Source organism: Saccostrea echinata, unplaced genomic scaffold (genome assembly GCF_033153115.1).
Source record: "Saccostrea echinata isolate AGI-Se365-2 ecotype Australia unplaced genomic scaffold, CSIRO_AGI_Sech_v1 ptg000037l, whole genome shotgun sequence".
NCBI lineage: Eukaryota > Metazoa > Mollusca > Bivalvia > Ostreida > Ostreidae > Saccostrea > Saccostrea echinata.
Window position 1 is genome coordinate 1,723,321 of NW_026889786.1, and position 20,787 is coordinate 1,744,107.

Below are 20,787 nucleotides of genomic sequence, written 5' to 3' on the forward strand. Positions count from 1 at the left end.
CCCTTTGAGTTTGTCCCACTTTTTAAAAACTATAACCTTGGCCATATATAACTTTTGAACGGTTGGTTCTTGGGCTTTCATATTTCACAGGTATTTTCATTGATACAAGTCCTTTTTTGGAAAACAACATTTTTGATCTCTTGACCTTGGCCTTAGAGTTTATCTTGCACTTTAGAAACTTTACCCTTCACAAAAGACTGCCGTGCGGGAGCATCAGTGTTTCACAAATGCATTTTGTTTTTTATTACTTCTCACTTTACCTAATGTGTTTACATTAAAGCGTTTGAACTTTTTTTTTTAACTATTAATCAAAAACAATTCCAGTATTTAATGTGAGTATGTAACCCTGTCTTTGACACATAGTCTTTCAATTTTAGCTTTAAAAGTCTATTATTATTTATTAATTGCTGTAGACATATACAGTACCTTATCGCATTTCAACAGTAACAAACAATGCAAAATAATACACAATGGCATTGTATGGTAGTTTTATAGATCACACAATCGTCATATACATGTATAATGATATCATGGAGAATTACCATATCATATAAGAAAAAACTTTCTCTCAACTTAAAAGCATAATGGTTATATGTCCCAAAATTACAGAGATCATGGACGTTGTGAGCACTTAATAATTGTACAAATTTGAAAAAAAAGACTTCTGTCAGTAATACTTCTCGACATATTTTTAAAGAAGCTTTTCAAAATGCAGGCAATTTAAAAACAAAATGGTATTCATCCTCTACTTCACCACTGCCCCCTCCAAGTTAAATTTTCGTTCGTACGTTATAACAACTCTCATTTCATCTTCACCCCCCCCCTTTTTAAATATTTATAGATCCACGCATGTTCATTTTAACACATTCTACACATTCCACTCTCCCTAAGTATTTTATTATGTCGTCCTGTCTCATTTTCAAGATTATAAGATGAAAGCCTAATTCGACTAACTTGAAATGGAGCTGAAAAAATATGCGATAACAAATTACTACGACAATATAGATACATTCTTAGAGGATTCAAGCAAAAATAATAATAAACTATATTGGAAGTTGATGAAAGACGCATTCAACGTGAAATTGTCCAACGAAATCCCACCAATAGAAATAAATAATGATAACGGTATAAAACATTTTGCTTATTCAGATATCGATAAGATTGAAGCGATAAATTCGTATTTTTCTTCAATTTCGACAATTGACGATTCAGATGAAACATTGCCAAACATGTACAATTTGTGTAGTGACACACTCTGTAATATTGTCATTGAGGAACAAGAAGTAATAGATATTATATCAATTCTTCCCGTGAGCAAAGCCATAGGTCCTGACTGTATTAGTCACAAAATGTTAAAATCTACTCTTTATACAGTTGCTAAACCACTTACATTGTTGTTTAACAGGTCTTTATCAGAAAAAACGTTTCCAGCTTTTTGGAAAATCGCTCATGTTATTCCCCTGTTTAAAAAAGATGATCCCTCTTTAGTTTCTAATTATAGACCTGTGTCGTTACTCTCTTGTGTTAGCAAAATTATGGAGAGAATTATTTTCAAACATATGTACAATTATTTTCATTGTAATAATTTGTTTTATCGATATCAGGCAGGATTTTTACCAGGTCATTCCACTGTGTATCAATTACTAGAAACATATCATAGTATTGTTCAAAATATTGATGAAGGTAAATCATGTTGTATGGTTTTCTGCGATCTTTCAAAAGCTTTTGACAGAGTATGGCACAAGGGGCTTCTTTTTAAATTACAAACTTACGGTATATCAGGTGATCTTCTTCAGTGGTTTTCTAGTTATTTGTATAAAAGGTCACAAAAAGTAATGTATAAGGATCTGTTATCATCAAAACTAGATATTTTTGCAGGTGTACCCCAAGGTTCTGTTTTAGGTCCACTTTTATTTTTGATATATGTAAATGATGTTGCTGTAAATATGTTATCAATGTGTAGACTTTTTGCTGATGATAATTCGCTTCAAAAATCTTCATACAATATACTTGATATTGAATATAATTTAAATCACGATTTACATATTCTGGAACTTTGGTCAAATCAGTGGCTTCTAAAATTCAACCCTTCCAAAACAAAAGTTATTTTTTTCAACAAGAAAAATATTTCTTATGCCTAAATTATTTTTTAAAGGCGACAGACTGGAGTGTGTCCCAGTTCATCGTCACTTAGGTCTATTGTTGTCACAAAACCTTAGCTGGTCAGAATACATTGATAGCACTGTAAACAATGCTTATAAAAAACTTGGGCTTTTAAAAAAACTTAAGTTTAAAATTGGTAGGACACACCTTTCAAAATTATATGTCACATTTATCAGACCCTCGCTCGAATACGCTTCTATTGTTTGGGATGGCTGCTCTAACCTTGATGCCGAAAAGCTTGAAAGAGTTCAACTATCTGCAGCTAGGATTGTTACAGGACTTCCAATTTTTGTGTCAAGAGAAATACTTTACTCTGAAACTGGCTGGGAAACGTTGAAATTTAGGCGCTATGTCGCAAAAATGACGACTATGTACAAAATTCATAATGGTTGTGTACCTGAATACTTGAATGATATTGTTCCACACAAGCGTGAAAAAATATCAAAATATAATACCCGTAATAAAGAACAATTCACTGCTCCAAGATGCAGATTAGAATTATACAAAAGGTCTTTTATACCCGATGCTGTGAAACAGTGGAATTTATTAAAGATAGAAACAAGAGAAGCCATCTCACTCAATGCATTTCGTAAAAACTTAACTACAGAACTAAAAAATCCCCCAATCTATTTTTCATTTGGCAAACGTAATACAAATATGATCCATACTAAACTTAGACATAATTGTATACTTAACTATATGATCTACACAAACGAAATATTATTAATAGTCCTTTATGTTCATGTGGAAAGTATGAAGATGTTTATCATTTCTTTTTTGCCTGTAGAAATTACCCAAACGCTAGGAATAATCTTTTTAACCGCCTATTTTTTCTTGACGAATTGGTCACTATTGACACAAATTTGTTATTATGGGGTGATGTAAATTTGCCTTTACAAACCAATACAAATATTTTTGCTGCTGTGCATAAATTTATTGATGAAACCTGTAGATTTTAAATTTGCTATGTTATTGAACAGATATTTCATTTGTATCACTTTTTAAATCTATATTTCTGTGTACTATTTCAATTGCATGACATGTAGTAATATATTTAAGGAGAGGAACTAGTAAGTTGTAAGAACTTGTTTCCAATCCTTTTGATTTAGTCAATAAAATATGTTCAAAACAAAACAAAACAGCTGTGCAGTTTTAAACTGACGAAAACTACACGCCGCATTTTCGTTTCACGGGGGGAGGGGGATATTTTCCATTTTCCACTGCATTCTATAGCGGAAAACATGTTTTAACAGAATTGCAGAGTAATCTCTTCTTCTTTCCAAATACATGTAATTATTGTTTTGAAACTTCGTTTATTTATATATATATCATTCAGATATGCCTTTTGAAAATTGAGGTAGGTGACAAAACAGTTCTGAATACATGGTATTTTTAGCGAAAAATGTGATATTTAAGCGGAAATCAAAATACATAAGGACATTCAATAAATTGTTATGTAAAATATTATTATATCTATGCCTCTTCCGTTAGCCAGTCGGGCTAAGTTTTCTGCCCCCTGCGGGGGGAGGGTGTAGGATTTTGCGCAGACTTAACAATACTATTCATTTCTCAGGATTGTAAAATACAAATCTGTATCTGTATTACATTTCCTGCTCAGAGTTATTATTACAAATGCTGATACCTGCACTTACCTGTATAAATAAAAATGAGTTGAGTTTTATTCAATATAGTTTTTAGCTGTGTCGAAACCTTTGCTGGCATTACATTGATTGTTTAAAAAATAAATTTTATCCGAGAAAAAAAATCCACAAAAATTTTTATTGAATTATAACAGGAAATTGTTTTTCTTCAAAGTAAATGCTTTATAAATTTTCCGCTGAAATTTTATGTCTATTCACACCTTTGCAAGTCCTTCGCCCATACATCTCCTATTAAGTTCATTCATGTATTGTGATTTAATGATATAGTTGGCTTTACAAAAACGCAATGGGTGTTTGAAAAAATATATATAAAGATATTAAAATATTATCCAATAATTTTTTTTAATCGTAAATATAATTCATCTATCAGCATTACCAGCTGATCAGGGTGCCCCTTGCCTAAAACTCCTTTAAAATTGCGGAAATGACATACAATGTACAGCGATTCGCATGACTGCATATTGTATCGATAGAAGGGAGTCATAAAACAACATGATGGGATATATCAATGTAAACAAGTTTCACACCTTCGCGTTCCTTTTCTTTATACAAAGAACCAACATAGTTACGTATAATCCCATGGATTATAGTATTGGTACATGTATTAATTTAAGACCGTATATTGGGACTTCTTCTAAATCGATATACATTTAAATGCTGCTGCATCGTATAACCCGTTAAGAGAAAAAAAATCCAAATTATTTGTAAATATTAATTATAAATAAAGTTTTTAAAAGGGTGTTTGGATGCCCGGAACGTTTATTATGGCCGGAACCAAACTTACGCGGGCTGGAACGTTTATTATAGCCCGGAACCAATATTATAGGTATTTAGCGTTTCGGCCGGAACGCTAAGTTACCCGGAACGTAAATTATGCGACACCGGTCACACCTACCGTGTGCTCCTTGTCATGATCGGATAAGCAGAGAGCAAAACAGGTCATTGTATCTACCATGGGATTTGCAAAATGTTGAATTTCAACGAGATTGTAGATAACCTTGTATCATCAACTTATTTATTAATAGCCTGTCTCGTTTTAGAAATTGTTCGTAGGAACTGGGAGACTCTGTATGCAGATGATAATGGTATATTGTTAAATAAATAAGGGGAAATTCACGACAGAAAAGTTGAAGTCATCACGTTTATCATAAAATTTAGTTGTTAGTTTGCCACCAATTGATGTCTTCCTGTAGTAAAATCAAATAAGAAACAGATGTGTCTGACACTGTAGTGTCTTGTTTCGAGTTCAATGGGATATATCTAATCAATGTAGGAATGAGACTGAATATTATTAATCGATAAAATGTAAATGTCGAATTGAAGGCCGCAAGAGACTTCTTTTCATGTAAAGTTAAAAAAAAAATAAATAAATAAATTCTGCTTCTTATGAATAATAATATAATAAAATCAGGTCTGGTAATAACAGACACAATTATTACCTATTCCAGAAAACTAAATGTATAAATTGTTACTAACCATAAGAGGTTAAGATTTTAGAGAATAATTGTATACGCGACTATTACGTGGAAAACAGTTTTCGGATGTAGATCTACATGTTTTCCTCATACATGTATTCATGTTATATTTATATACTGCAGAATTCTACTTGCATCTTTTATATATATATATATATAAAATTGTATATTATTGCAAGAAGCTTGTACGATCGAGCAAAAAATATTTTCTGGGTTATTTCTTAAAACTCCGAGACGTCACGGTTTTCCGTGTTGTAATTTCGAGATGTCGCCTTTATCCAATGCTTTGACAATTCAATATTATATACCGGCACGTAAACGACAGCACATTCAATCTGCTACCGTAATAACCGATGTGTTACAACAAAAAATTTATTAGCCCATGCGTCAAAATTTCTAATTAGCGATAAATTGGAAATTGGTACGATGAATCCACGAATATGCACGTATAAATGTTTTATCTTACAACACATTAACAGCATTAATAAAGTATAATGGCATATAATGACAGCTTCGTCTTCTCATGTGCAGATGTACAGAAAACTACAATTAACTAAAAATATGTGCTTGTGATAATAATTTTCTTTAGGTTTCTTTTTATCGAAATGTCAAATGAAAGTCATAAAAAGTGTTTCCTGTAGCCTATTATTTGAATTTTATGATACAGTGGCGGATTCAGGGGGAGTTTGGGGGGTTCGGGACCCCCCCCCCCCCCCAATCAAAAAAAAAATTTTTTTTAGAAGTGTCATTTTAGACATAAGTGAGACTCTATCCAAGCCCCTTGTTTTACACAAAGAGGTGAAATATACAGCCACCACGAAAAACCCCTTTCCGCTTGAGCGCACATAATACTCAAGTAATCAAAAGTTACAGAGATCATGATAGTCCGTGCAGCTAGTGATGACACAAGGTCAAATACTAACAACCAAAACTGCACATAGTTATTACGGTATATTGTTTTGGTGTTGCTTATTATAAGTAATATTCTTTCATGAAATTTCTTTCTTCGATAATTGAATGTTACTTTATTGCACTACTTGAATAAACTGTGATTATTATTATTATTTAGAGAAAAAAAAATAATACAATCAGGAACGTATATACTATAGTATAAACGTCCCTGATACAATATTTTCATGACATAACTATACTGGGAAAGTAGACCTTTCGAGACTTTCAAGACTTTTTTTTCAAACTTTGGGCTAGTAAGTGGGTAAAAAAAATAGAATTAAAGAGTGTATTTATGTTAGAAATTATAATTACCCCCCCCCCCCATATTCGCTATAGCCAAGGGTTTTCGGGGGAGCGGAGTGGACCGAAAACCCTTGGCTAGCGAAGATCCCCCCCCCCATGAATAAGCAATAATTCCAACATTTCCCCAAAATAATTTATATTTATTCTTCAATATGAAATATCATTATTTGTTTATATTGCAAATTATATAAACAGCATAGTCAAGTAGTTGAAAAGAGTAATTAGGGTTTCTACACAGAATCCAAATTCTCTTAGTGTTGGGAAATTGCACATCAGTTGTACTTTGGTAGTCAGAGCTTCACATGCAACACATTGGACATGCATTTCAAAAAGAAAGAATTGGATATTATATATATCAAATGGCGATATTTCTAATTTTATCAGATTTTACATTGATTGATTGATTTTTTTTTTAGAAGTCTCATTTTTCATGTTTACATGGAAGTTAAAAATAAATCCCAAAATTTTAATTTTTTGTTCAAATTCTTGAAAATTTGGGTGGGTCGGTCTTGAAAAACAAGTGGCAAAAAACTAATTCATTCAGTCTTTAATGCTGGAAAATGCACCATTCTGAGCCATTTTTTAAAGAAAATTCCCGAACCCCAACCTATGGAAGGGGGACACCCCCTCCCATGCCCTCCCCCTTCGGCCCTATGGGCCTCAACCCCCCTCCCCCCCCCACCCACAAGAACTTCTGGATCCGCCATTGTGATATTCTGCAATAAGTTATAAACACGACTAATTTCATCAAGTAAAGCCAACACAATTAAGGTAACACATCAGTTATTTATTACGGTAGCAGATTGAATGTGCTGTCGTGTACGTGCCGATATAAAATACTGCATTGTCAAAGCATTGGATAAAGGGGTTTTTTTATTTTTAGATTTACAGACTCTAGAATCATAAAGTCCCGTCGGCGGAGGAAATATAAATAAAATCCTTCTAAACAAAGCCAAGTGGCATTAGTCTTCCAGTCTTTTTACTTGGGCCATCTGACATCGCCATTTTTAACAGGAAATACAAGTTTGTAAATTACAAATCTCGATCCCCATACTAATTTGAAATTCAAAATCTCGATCCCGTTCCAAGTTTGCAGTTCAAAATTTTGATCCCGTTGATTAATTTGCCGTCGGAAAGAATAAAATCCTGTTTTTCTTAATTGTATTGTTTTCTAAAAATTGAAAAAATTGAGCGGCGGGTTTATAAACCTAAAAATTAAAAAAAAAATGCTGGCCTAGGATACCAAATAAAAAGCTTTTTGGAGAAATTGAAGTTTTCCATAAATTCGTATTAATTGAAAAATCATTTGATCAAAACTAATAATATGCAAAAATGCATTATCATTCAGTTTTAAAAATTGTTTTCACATGATTATTTTAGCATTAAGAGTGCTACAATTGAATGTCGCCAATTTGAAGAAATTTTAATTATCTCTAATGACTGTCGATTGCAATAGATATAAAATATTCTATACTTATGTTATCTTTAACTTAAACGCGTACTTTCTAGCTGGCCTGGATACCCGCTAGTTAAGAAATGCATCATTTTGTCACAGCTTGCAAGTGTAGGAAAGACTTTCCCTAAAACTGAGCGTGAAACCTGAGGAAGTCGGTCGTAAATTACAGGTGTACTGTTTGTGTAGAAAACCCAGCAAAAACAGCTTTGACATTTACAAATAGGTCATTTATTATTGTAACATTTGCCTTTTTACCGGGGGATATGTCTAATGCTAAATTTAATTTGAGAAGCACGCTGTTTGCATACGATTGACTAATGATTGGTTGATTTATGTGTCAGAAACTTTTTTAGTACTGTGTAACATTTTTATAAGAAGTTGGCTATATAAACTACTATCCCGCTTAAATTAGTACATTGTATCTCAAAGTAAATTGCCAACTGTGAGTGTCGTTCAGACAACACTTAAACACAATTCATGAAAAACAGCGAAAGTTAAGTAGTTTAATAAAAAATAAAATACAAGCATACCATATCCACAATTGCGTATTGTATACTAGTGTTAAAATTTAACACCCTTAAAATTTTAATAAAAATATATGGCACATTTACGACGCATTTAAATCATTGAACATTCAAGAACCAAGAAAAGAAATAACATCATAAATCTGTTTCTAGGAGCACCATTTTCTTTTCTGATGGTCCATGAATTTCTTCTATCGTGGTTCGACATTTGGGTGGTATGTCTGTCTTTGCTCCCTCTTCGTCTGAAGAGGCCCGTTTGCCAGAGGATCCCTGATTCGCTGCCAACTTGGAATGCTGTTTGGACTTATCCTTGTTCTTTGAATCTACCTCTTCTTCCACGTGAACATCAACACTTGATACATGAATGCTTTTTTCATTAACCGTATGTTCGTCTGTCCTTATCAGTGACGGACTTGACTCGGGAACATTCACATATGACGGGTTTGGACAATCAACTTTCAATTTACAAGTCATCAGCTCATTATTTGAGATCTGATTATTTTGACTGGTATCTAAGTTTTGTGTTGTCCTAAGGTGGTCAAGAGATTCTAGCTGCATAGGGACATAAACGTTGTCCGAACTTTGTGCTTGAACCGTTTCTGAAATTTCAATGTTGGTATACTGGACGCTGTTGACGTAATCGCGATGCGTCAATTGGTCCGAGTACCCGGATGTGTCATGGCCACTCTCCTGAGCCGGGGGCCCATGAGTTTCTGTATTTCCATAGCTATCATAGCCTTCATCGTCTTTGTCTTTTTCGTCGTCACTATCGGTATTCGAGTAGCAAGGCAACAGAACACATTTAAAACATATGGTTTTGCAACCGGGAATATGTAGGATTCCCCGAAATGCCCTTCGACACCCTTCTCTGCAGGCGCTGTAAAAAGAAGGGGGAGGTTAAATACAGTAATAATGAATACTGATAGGAGTAATATACTTACCCTTAGACAAGTCATCTTTTATACACCATTATCCAGTTATCAATGTAATTATAAATTACGTAAGGCTCCCGTCGCGTAGTTATTAGATAGCTGGATACGTAAATTGCGTTTTGTCTGGTGATGGCTTGACAATGCGCGTGAGTCAGAGTTTTATGTGGTCAATTACAGAAAAATCTCATATGTTGTCATGTTCATGTCTTATACGTCATTCAAATATCACTAATTTCACGAAAACCGACATTCTCCTGAAATATGATTAAAACACTATTTCAATAGTGCTTCTATTTCCAAAAGCATGATGCAGATATTATATAACAGAGTTATAGTATACACTCAGCACAAACTCCTTGTAGACATCAGAGCTTTTCAAATTCATTAAGTCTAAAAAAAAAAGATTTAATCATCTGTTTAAATGAAGTAAATAATTACTTAAGAACCTTCTATACTCGGCACACTAAAGAGTTCCGATTTGTATATGCAGTTAGAGTAATCTGCTCTTCGATCTAAAATAGAATAAATGGAAATCTGCAGTGTATTACTCAATTTGTAATCAATTTAAGCATTCTTAACATTTTCATAGTTCAAGATGAAAAGACTGAACACTTTTTGCATGTATTTTTCCTACTTAAGTAAACAACAGTGATGTCAATTTATCGTTACTTCTTGTCTGAGAACATTTTTCTTTTGGGGACCCTATGTTAAAAAATTAATTAGATATACTCAGTATTTACACCTTTATAAAAAAAATTTTTCCAAATGTCCAAAAAAAAAATTCTTGTTGTGAACATAGGGTCCTTAAGATCATTGTGATCAACCCTCAAATTGTTCTAAAATAACTGTTTGTGTGAAATATACTCCTTGAAATAAAAACAACACTGAAAGATCATATTTAAATGACCCCTGTCTCTTTCAGTAGCACATCGTGTCATCATTACAGTAAATATGACATGGGTATTTCTGTCTTATCTATCAATTCCAGGAATGTTGAGACATTCGATCAATGATAACGTGGCGGAAACCAGATAGTCCGTAGATTGTGATAAGCCTTTATAGTATCATGATGTTTTTGACTAAAACAAATATGTATATCGATTAGTTTGAAATATATTGTACAATGTGAAGATTACAGCAATTGAAAATCATTTTTATTTTCAAGGACATAATTTTTTTTCTCGTGTATAAATACTGTCAATATCCAAACTTCACCAATATGCTGAAAAATTGATTGTTGTTCTATTGATGTGATTTAAAACATTTGAAAAGGAAAAAAATATGATGAATGCCTTACCTCATTTGGCGGCCGATGTCAGAGACGAAATATCGCCGCTACAAAGGAACGGGCTTCATCCTGCAAAAAAGTAATTGGTTGATCACAAACTAGTAATATTACACAACACTTCAGATATACCAGCGGGACATGAGGGTCCTTTGCAGCATGTATAGCATGGCCATTATTTACAGATAGCTGCATAATTCATAAGCTGATGAAAACAATAAGGCACAGCGATTATACTAAACAATCTCGTGTAGAAATCGATTCGCTACGTCACAATCACCAGCCTGTACGGCCAACCATTGATTTCTTCAGAAATATAAACGTATACATGAACTATTTGTTCATTAGTGATTAGTAGTGAATTTGATCTGTTAATGGTTTGGTGTAGACCAGAGATTGGTGGGAACCCTGGGGGGTACTGTAACGCTTGCATTGTGTTTAGTTTTTTTTTAACGAGGGCTATCTGACCTAAAAGACTTTTACCAAAGAAAGCAACTTGCTGAACCCAACATCCACAGCCAATCAGTTTAAAGATGACAACCATTACAGGTTGTTATACCTATAAAAATTAGTTCCTATATAAATCTATATTATAAAAGTCTAACATTTCTAGTGTTTTACTGAGCGGTCATAAAAAAATCAATGTTTGACCGCAGAATGAGATATTGGACCTGTCGAAGAGATATTGGACCCCTTACGTCACACTGTGGACGGGATCAGCTAAATCTTATTCGCATTCGTTGGTATGGAAGCCAGCAAAAGATACATGTATAACATAAATAAATAAATAAAATGTATTACAAGACGTTGACAGTGTTCTCGGGCAAAATGCGGTTTGTCGACCCCTCGAACCAAACCGTTTGACTTCGGCCTGACGGCCTCATGCAAAAAGTTTAGTTCTTGGGTCCGACAAAACGCATGTTGCCCTCGAGCCCAGTCAATAAATGTTTAATGTTTTATACGTACTGTTGGCCTTGATATCAGCCACTTTCTTCAATATTCTAAGAACCCAATCGACATAGCGCCTGACAGCGAAACAAGGGATAAGGAAATGGTGACTAAAACAGGCAGCTTTAACTGTTGAACCTTTTATGAACACGGATGTTTTTTTTTAGTATATCAGTCTTACTAGTATATCAAAGGAGAAAGAGAATTACTATGGACAATATTTTAAGCATTTTGACTCTGCTAGAACACTGTTCAAACCTATGACCAAATGATAGAATTAGACAATCATTATAAAATTTATATAAAGGATGTCTCATTCTTCTTTTCAACTGAACTTGACCACATGAACACAACTGATATTCAAGAATATATTTTACAAAAAGACCTCAGTAATCATGAAACTGAAAGCATCTCAGGAAAAACAGGTATATTATCTATGGAGTAAAAAAAGTGGAAGACTTCTGCCTAAAGCAGTAGAGTTAACATGTATGGTATATAGGTCTATGTGGTATTACACAAAAAATACAAACCATGTGGATTTTTTAATTACTTTTTTATTCTTTTATAAAAATAAAATACTTTAAACATACAGTCAATATAACATTTATAAAAGAATAAAAATTCTTTGTATGTCTTTGTTATTTGTAAAACTTCTTTGATAATGATTAAAAGCTTAATTTGAAATTTAATGAATATGGTTGTCTTTGGTCCTTGAAAACTATTTGGAGCAAACAAACAAATAAATTTAAAAAAATGCCAGATTCATTTTACTCTGCATATTATCAAGAAAATCTGCTCTTGCATCTACTGTATTCTGCCTTATTTAAACTACTTTGTGTAAATACATGTATAAATTCATGACAATGATACTGTAGTGACAGTAATAATGAATATCAAATAAAAGAGTCAGAAAACTGTGAATTCAGCATGAAGCAAATATGAATCATGATTGAAAGATGCAAAAATAAACATGATTGAATCCAAGGATGCATTTAGTAACTCTATTTCTTCACTTTCTTATTTGGAGTTGATAACTCTATGATAGTGAGTTCTATGACTAATGAAATTGAATATTAATAAAATGTATGTTATTCTGATACTGAATAAATTGTTCACATACAATAAAACCTAATTATAGGGTAAAAGACAATATAAATATGATATTGCAAATCTGAATTTTGCTGCAAATTTACAATATATCAATAACTTGTCATAAATTTTGTATTCTACAAAAAATTTACTAAATAAAATAAGAAATTACATTCAATGCACAGTGTTATTTGCACTAATAAACTTGGTGCGTTATTAGTGCACAACTGTTTATTTCCCAAGAGTAAGTTAACAGGAGGCCTCTTTCTTGCATTATGCACATAAAAGCTTTTAAAAACATACTCTGTCTAAAAATGTTCACTTAAAAATGCATTACAATGTATAACGAGTTCACTCTAATTCCATCAACAACAACACCTGAACAAGGTCAATTTTTGTTTTTTAAATGCTAAAAAAAATCTCATCTATAAAAGTAGAGCATTTCTTCCACTTCTATGATAAAGAAATAAGACATTTTGAAATTAAATTTTTAAAAAATTCAAAATAAGTGCAGTGAGATTCCATTTTGTTTGGGAAGAAGCACTAATTTCCTACTTCCTTAATGGGAAGAAAGATCACAAACTAAAATCTGAAAGAATTTACATCATAACACAAATTCAGTGGAAACTTGTCTTTTTCAAAACTGTAGGTAAAGCTTTGATTTATTGAACCTGAGCAGACATACTCTATTAATTAAGCAACACAAGCATGCTTTTTCCTTTTGCAAAACAACTAAATTACTTCTTTGGCACCATTTTGAAGCATCTTCAAAACACTGTTCATGTTTTACTGTCTCAAACAACAGACACAATCTGAAGTTTCACTTCTTCTGACTTTTGCTTTTTCGACATTTTGTAAGTGTTCCGAGAACCAGATGGCTTGGGAAGATTCATATTTCCAGATTTTACAATTGGACTTGAGAACACAGCAGGGGCATGTGACACATGAACAGAGTGTCCTTTCTTTGGATTAGAGCGTACTACTGAAGATTTGGGACTACCAGAGGGTTTCATATTCTGTGAGGAACTTGTTACCGACACATTTTCAGAAGATTTGCTGGACCTGATGCCTGATAAAGTTGTTGGCTGGTATATACTTCCAGCACCATTTGAAAGAGATGCAGATTTTAGATTAGGAGTGGACTTATTCTTTACAATATTATCTGTCCTTCCCAACCAAATAGGCTGGGACACCACAATATCTTCAGGGGACAATGGTTCCTCCTCAGGTGAAAACTCATTCAGTATGGCTGAGTCCTCCTCCTTGTTCACCATGTCATAGCCACTGCTGGGAGGCTCAGACGAGTCACTCCACAGAAGTCTTCCACAACTCCCAAACAGTTTGGACAAACCACCAAACATGTCTACCGAATTTCCTGACAGTCACCCTGTTGGAGACAAGAACATAGTATGGTTATCAATGGGGAACAAGTAGGGACACTAACTATACTAACATCATGGTTAAAATGTTTTCTGCACAGATTCTTATATTCTTCATAGTATCTCTTGATTTTTTTTTTTTTTTTGGTCTACACCCCTCCCTTTCTAAAAGGATCATCTTGGATATATAAGCATTTTAAACCTTGCATACTCAACAAATGTAAGTACATGCACTCCTCTGTAACAGGCAAGTTTACAGAGTTCAACAAAGTCACTAGAAACTGACAGGAAAAGAGGGACAGTAAAGGGTCACATTTACGTACTGGTACATAGAAGTAAACATGTGCAAGGTGACTGTCAGGTGAGAAACAAGTAAACAGACACTGATGATGATAGCAACAGAAAACAAAGAAGAAATAAACACACAGGAAGTGCAGTCATACAGGAAGGAATGAGAAATGTTCCCATGCATACACATAGACATTCTTGATTTTAAAAATCTAGTGAAAGTTGCAATTTGTCTTAGCTCCTTTACTTTCCATCCAATTTTCCTCCTTCTAGGCACTGAAATTTTATATGAGAAAGAATTTTGTATCTTCAGTTAGTTGTGTGTAGACCTTGACGTTTCAACTGTTGTCTATCGTAGAGCAGTTTATTATACATACATATGTAGGTAAGGGTACACCTGGCTGTAATATATGAGTTCATGCACAACTGTGAATAACACATATATGTATACATTTAATGTATTCACCTGCTCAGGCAAAGGTGAAATGGCTGTGTATTGGTGACATGCCTGTGTATTGGTGACATGCTTGTGTATTGGTGACATGCTTTTGTATTGCTGAAATGACTGTGTATCGTGGTGACATGCCTGTTAGTAATGAAATAGGAAGACAAGGATGCAAAAATCACATGAAGGAAATCATATTCTTTCATTCAATAACCTACAGAAAATAATCTACAAAAGGTACATCCCACGTATTGTGTCAAATATTAATCCTTGTTAGATGGATAACAATGCCTTACTACATACCAACTGTTGAATATACACAGATTTATTTAGGTCAAGCTATGTTATGATTAAAAACTTCAGGCACATACAGCTATTATACACTGCAATAACTAGCTATTTACCTTCTCTCTCTTCACTTCCTATCATCCATTGTCATTTAATGGATTGAAATTAGATAAAGCGATATTATACAATGACAATTAAGGAATTATGCGCCGTGGGCTCTCGACAACCGAGAACTTGTAAAATAAACGCAAGCAAGATGGAGAACACTTCCTATAGAGAGTTGTATTCCGCATGACTCATTTTTACCTGTACTTTGTTACCTTATTACGTCAAATTCCAATCAAAAATCACAGAATTCTACATTTTTTTTCTTCTTTTAAACATTTTTTTTTACACATACCTCTGTTTTGAACTGATTTTTCAGACAGGTCAAAAGGTTTAACACCACACAAAGGCTCATTTGGTAAACATTTTCCTTCTTTTAAAACCCAGTGTGTGTGTATTTACCTGATTGAACTGTCAAAGTCTGAAGTTCGGTTGACTAATTGACATATGAACGTGTTTAAATCCATGTAGAAAACAATGAGAAAAAATATTTACCTCTTTGTGTTAAAAGTGTCGTTTTTCTCGCCGTCTACACGTGTGTCAAATGAACCCCATAGGTATTCACAGGTGTGCCAACCAAAACAACCACAGCAAGGGGGTGGCACTAAAGTTTTGATAAGTCACGTGACATGTCACACGACATCACTTGAATTTTACAGCTCACCTGTACAAGGAGAAGGAGCGTGAATGGGCACAGTTGTACCATCGGGAAAAAAGTATGTCCCTTAGAACTGACCACAATGCTTAATCACACTTTAATAACTGAATTTCGATAGAATTTCCTCCTTTGAACCAGAACGAATTCATTATTTTTTTTTCAGAAGACTATAAAAATTATTTTTCAATCATTCGTTTTGCCACTTAAATTCTCACTTTGTTACGATTATTTAGAATATGAGAAATGTACCTAACATGACAAACGGAGATACTTGCAATATGGTATTGAAGCTATCTGTGGAACAGTTATACACGGCTGCACCTTTTTTCCGAAATGATCGCAGACACAGAGCTGTTTACTCTGCAGTTTTCAGTAATCTAAATATCTTCCATGTAATTTAAGCTTTTCATCCATAATTTATAATAATTGGCAATGCATTATTTAAATTTGATAACAATTATATGAAAATGTTTTTGTTACGTTGATAAATGATAAGCTGAATATCTTTATATCTAATTTATTCATTGCATAATACACCCAAGCAGTTACAAAATTTAATACATATATGACATACAGTTAAACATATTAAAATCGGTGTAACTAAAGTTTATTTAAGTATATCCTTATTATTAGGGGATATCTTTATTGTGTGATTTGATATTTGCTTTAATATCCAATGAGTTGAAATGGTGTATATTCGTGAGGCTTGCCGAGCTAATTATTATTATAGGAGAACAATCCGTAATCCGTATTTAAAACAAAATCTGGGATGAATACGGAATTTCCGTAATAGTAAATAGCGTGTATTTATTAAATAAGTGTACCTCCCCCTTTTTGATGTATTTTAGATATGAAATATGTAGTCTTTACTAGACAATGGCTAGGTAAAACAGAAACTTTGATTTCATCATAGAATGCGAATGAATATACCTGTATTAATTACCTCTTACCAACCTCTTTGGATGCACTGTATCAAAGTGCAAAGAAGTTTAGAATACTGGTACGTTTGTCTATTCTAAGAAACAGACAAATAGGACTGATTTTAGAAATAAGCTCTACATTTGTCAAGACACTTCGGACAGATTTTTGCTTTATCAACTATTGATCAAGGACATCAATCGATGTAATTTTAATCGAAATTGGTTTGCTCTCTGCTTTGATGTTTAGCTGCTATGCTTCTCGACTCTCATCGGGTGGCATAGTAGAAGGGATGTAAGGTTTTCTTTACAATATCTTACTCAAAAAGTCTAAAGACTTTAGCGTATTCCGAACAGCTAACGTTTACCAATTCTATAATTAGTATACTAGTCTGAAGGCGCGTGGTTACGTCATTAGCAGGAACAACAAAGCACACGTCTGTCGGGTTCTCCGAGGAAAAAAAACATGAATGAGATTTTGGCGGAAGTTGTTAACAGCTTGTGCCTATCAGTGTTCGCGGGATCTGGCATACTACTCCTGGAGTGGCGATTAGCAGATCTCAGCAGGAAGGCATGCGGGTTGCTCCATAGAGCACGTCCCTCTGACCCTTTTACACACATCTTCATATCAAAATTATCCGATGTTAACTCTTTAGGTGGTAGGAAGTACATACATATAGCATTAATAAAGAGTTTTGAGAAAACAGACTCCATCTGTCAAAAATCTAGTCTGGTTCTCAAAACATTAAACTTAGCTTGTTTTATACATTTTGGCATTTCCCTTTCACGCCACATGTTGCACGTGTAAAAATCTCTGCAATACACTGTTTTATAAAATTCAATCGTTTTGTTTGAAAGAAACAAATGACACTGGCACTGGTAATAGACTCCGCTTGAAAACATCATCAAAAACATATTCTAATCATTTTAAAACTGATTTTTGATAATTATGAAAATATTAGCCTACATTAATTTAGTGTGGTTGCAAATTACAACTTACTTGTGAAATATGAAAAAATCCTCATCCACCCAACATTCCGACTCCATTCGATAAAATGGTTTATAATGCACGTGTGCCAGGCCGCCAACGCTGTTATTAAAATGTATACAATTTTTTCAGCTGCTAAGGTCAAGGTGAGCAGGAAATACAACTCATCTGTGGAATGCAAGTATCCGAGGTCACGTGATTTCTTAAGATGCATATCATCCTTAACAAGAAGTTGGCAAAGAAGTAAAATATAACGAGAAATTGGTACGCTGCATTAATGTTGGCCTTTTGTCACGCGAGCTGTTTAGGCCTGTTTAATTTTGTTGCGTTATCTGGCTGTTTGTATTGATAAGTAAAGGTTAATAAGCAAAGATAATCTTAATAAATTTTACAAAAAGAAGAATGAACAGAAACCTCTTCGTTCCATGCTTATTTTAGAAGAAAAAGTGTCAAAAACGTGAAGATTCAACAAGTCTTTTATTTAAAAAGACTACAAAATACAATAAATTTTCCTACATGTAGTGAACTTCACTATTAGTAAATCCATCTCATTCCCTCATGCAATGGCCTGGTTTTTGTAGATTGAAGAACATTATTGATTATCTTTTATTTAAAAGTCTACCTGTCCATTAAAAACTATGAAAACACTTTTTGTATCATATATTATAAAAACTCATGTAAAATTCTCTTATTCAATTGACTTTTGAACTACATTATTTACAGTGATTATTATCAAAGGTGAATAACAAAGGGGAATAAGTTCTCTCAGTAGAATACAAATTAATAGAGCCCTGCCCAGCACCAAAACACTTGACAAAGGGGTCCAGAATTTCCAAAACTGGTAAAAATACACTTGCTTATTATAATTCTTTCTGTTTGCCTCTTAGGTGCCCAGACAGGAGCAGAGAAGATTTTCAAAGAAATAATACATTTTCAGATTGAACATAGCTCCTCCGCAGCACCAGAATCCCTGACCTATAGATGTCATGAAATAGAGGCACACTTGCTCATCATAACTACGAGGTAATCAAAAAGTTGGCAAACTATTTGTATATACATAACCACAATTTAGATCTGAATGAAATTTGGCAGACATATAGTCATAAATATGATCTATAAATAGCATGTGTTACATAATATTTTGCTCCGCGTTTATTAAGTCACAATGTGAAAATGACTTCAGTATGCAGATGATCTGTAATAAAAAATGATTGACTCAGTCGTACTCGAGCAAGGAACGGCTGTAAAGTTTAACGTAAATCTTGGGAAAATCTTTTCCAGTAATATATATAATCATTTGTACAAGGTTTATAATAACAAAGGACTAACCAAAAGTTCAATCAATATTTGGATAGATTGCTTTAGTGAAGGAAGGGAGATGGGTAAAAATGACGTTCATTCTGGTGCCCAGTGAAAGTAAGATGTGTGTCCTTAGTTGAGCAATTTGTAATGAAAGATCGCCAAAGTCACAGAGAAATAAGCTGAATATCTTAACAGTAAAATGATTTTTAATCCCCTAAAATTTCTTTTATTTTAGACTGTTAACAGATCAGATATGATAAAGAGAAAGTGCCCATACCTGATCCACATTGGATACACGACGAACCCAAGACAGAGGAATCGAATTGTCATAGACACCATTTTCATATTGAGAAAATTTATTCTAATCCACCCATTCTAATGCCGAAAGTTGGCAGTTTGTGACAAAAATGTTTGTAAAAACTTTTTGATCACCCCTCATATGCACTTATCTTATCTGCTAAATATGCAGGAGCAGAGAAGTCGATTTTTTTAAGAAGAATTAGTGCATTTTCACTATATAATCAACGGAGTCCTTCTCTGACAACGAATACTGACTTGGGGATCATGAAATTCACAATTTTGAATGAGACATCCTTGGTCAACATAACTATGCACTTATTTAGTTTGCTTAATACCCAGGAGCAGAGAAAAGGAAACATCATACACCAAAACCTCTGACCCAGGGGCCATGAAATTCACAATTGGGAAGAGGCACCCTTGCTCGTTATAACCATGCACCTAGTTTATCTGCTAATATATTGTGGGATAGAAGAGGATTTTGAAAGACTTGATGCATTTTCACAATATGATCATCAGAGCCCCAACACTAACTCCAGAACTCCTGACCCTGGGGCCATGAATTTCAAAATTTCGGTAGAGGGCTCAATGCTATTACAATCATGGCAACAGTTCAACTGCTTGATGTCCAGGAGCAAGCAAGATTTTTTTTTTTTGTAAAAAAAAGATTGCACTTTTTTGATGGTTTTAGCCCCAACCCTCAGGGGGGACAGGGACCATGAAAATCATCATTTTTGTTCCCCTTCACTTATGGATGCTCCAGTACAAAGTTGGTTCAGTTGTTCAAGAGAAGAAGCTGAAAATGTTAAAAAAAAATTACGACCAACACCGACGACGAACAAAAACGGATATCAATACGTCACATGAGTGACTCGGGTGACCTAAAAATTCATCGCCCGAGACTTCGCTCTCTGCCGTGGTAAAATGTATGCTAGTTTCGCGTTACATAGTACGAAAGTTACGCGTTTATTCGCGAAAGTTTCGTATTATAACGGAAAAACTACTTTTTTTAACCAGCGAAAATAGCTCAATGGCCTTTCATAGTCATGATTTATTTTTTGAAATTCTTTCAAAACACTACGCCTCTTACAGTTTTGGTCCGTTTTCAATAAAACTTGGTATACAAGTAGACTTAACTGAGGCGATAAATTCTATTTGTAGATGTTGTCATAGCCTTTAAAAAATGTTTCTCTCCCACAGTTTTGATTTCAACAAAACATGAAACAAGAATATAAAATATTAGGATACCGTAAATAACTGTGTAAATGTTTAACTAAAATCCAGGAGCATCTAAGCAAGCCAAGGACCGCTGCAGAGTATTGCTGACCAAAAA

The 20,787-nt window shown here is 33.8% G+C and overlaps 2 protein-coding genes across 6 annotated transcripts in view; one reads left to right on the forward strand and one right to left on the reverse strand.

The window, feature by feature from the left end:
* Positions 1-20,787, forward strand: part of LOC133200175 (caspase activity and apoptosis inhibitor 1-like) — a 327,434-nt gene that overhangs the window by 16,578 nt on the left and 290,069 nt on the right. The gene's annotated exons all lie outside the window — the stretch shown is intronic.
* On the reverse strand, positions 8,499-17,892 carry LOC133200177 (uncharacterized). 5 transcript variants are annotated; one of them, XM_061335956.1, is made up of 3 exons: positions 17,868-17,892; positions 10,763-10,822; positions 8,499-9,410 (listed from the first exon to the last, which is right to left on the reverse strand). In XM_061335956.1, the coding sequence occupies exons 2-3, from the start codon at positions 10,765-10,767 to the stop codon at positions 8,669-8,671; spliced, it is 747 nt and encodes a 248-aa protein (XP_061191940.1). In that variant the 5' UTR covers positions 10,768-10,822; positions 17,868-17,892; the 3' UTR covers positions 8,499-8,668. The 5 variants fall into 5 exon arrangements, with proteins under 5 accessions (XP_061191940.1, XP_061191938.1, XP_061191939.1 ...); XM_061335954.1 differs by lacking the exon at positions 17,868-17,892 and adding an exon at positions 15,788-15,922; XM_061335955.1 differs by lacking the exon at positions 17,868-17,892 and adding an exon at positions 15,304-15,489.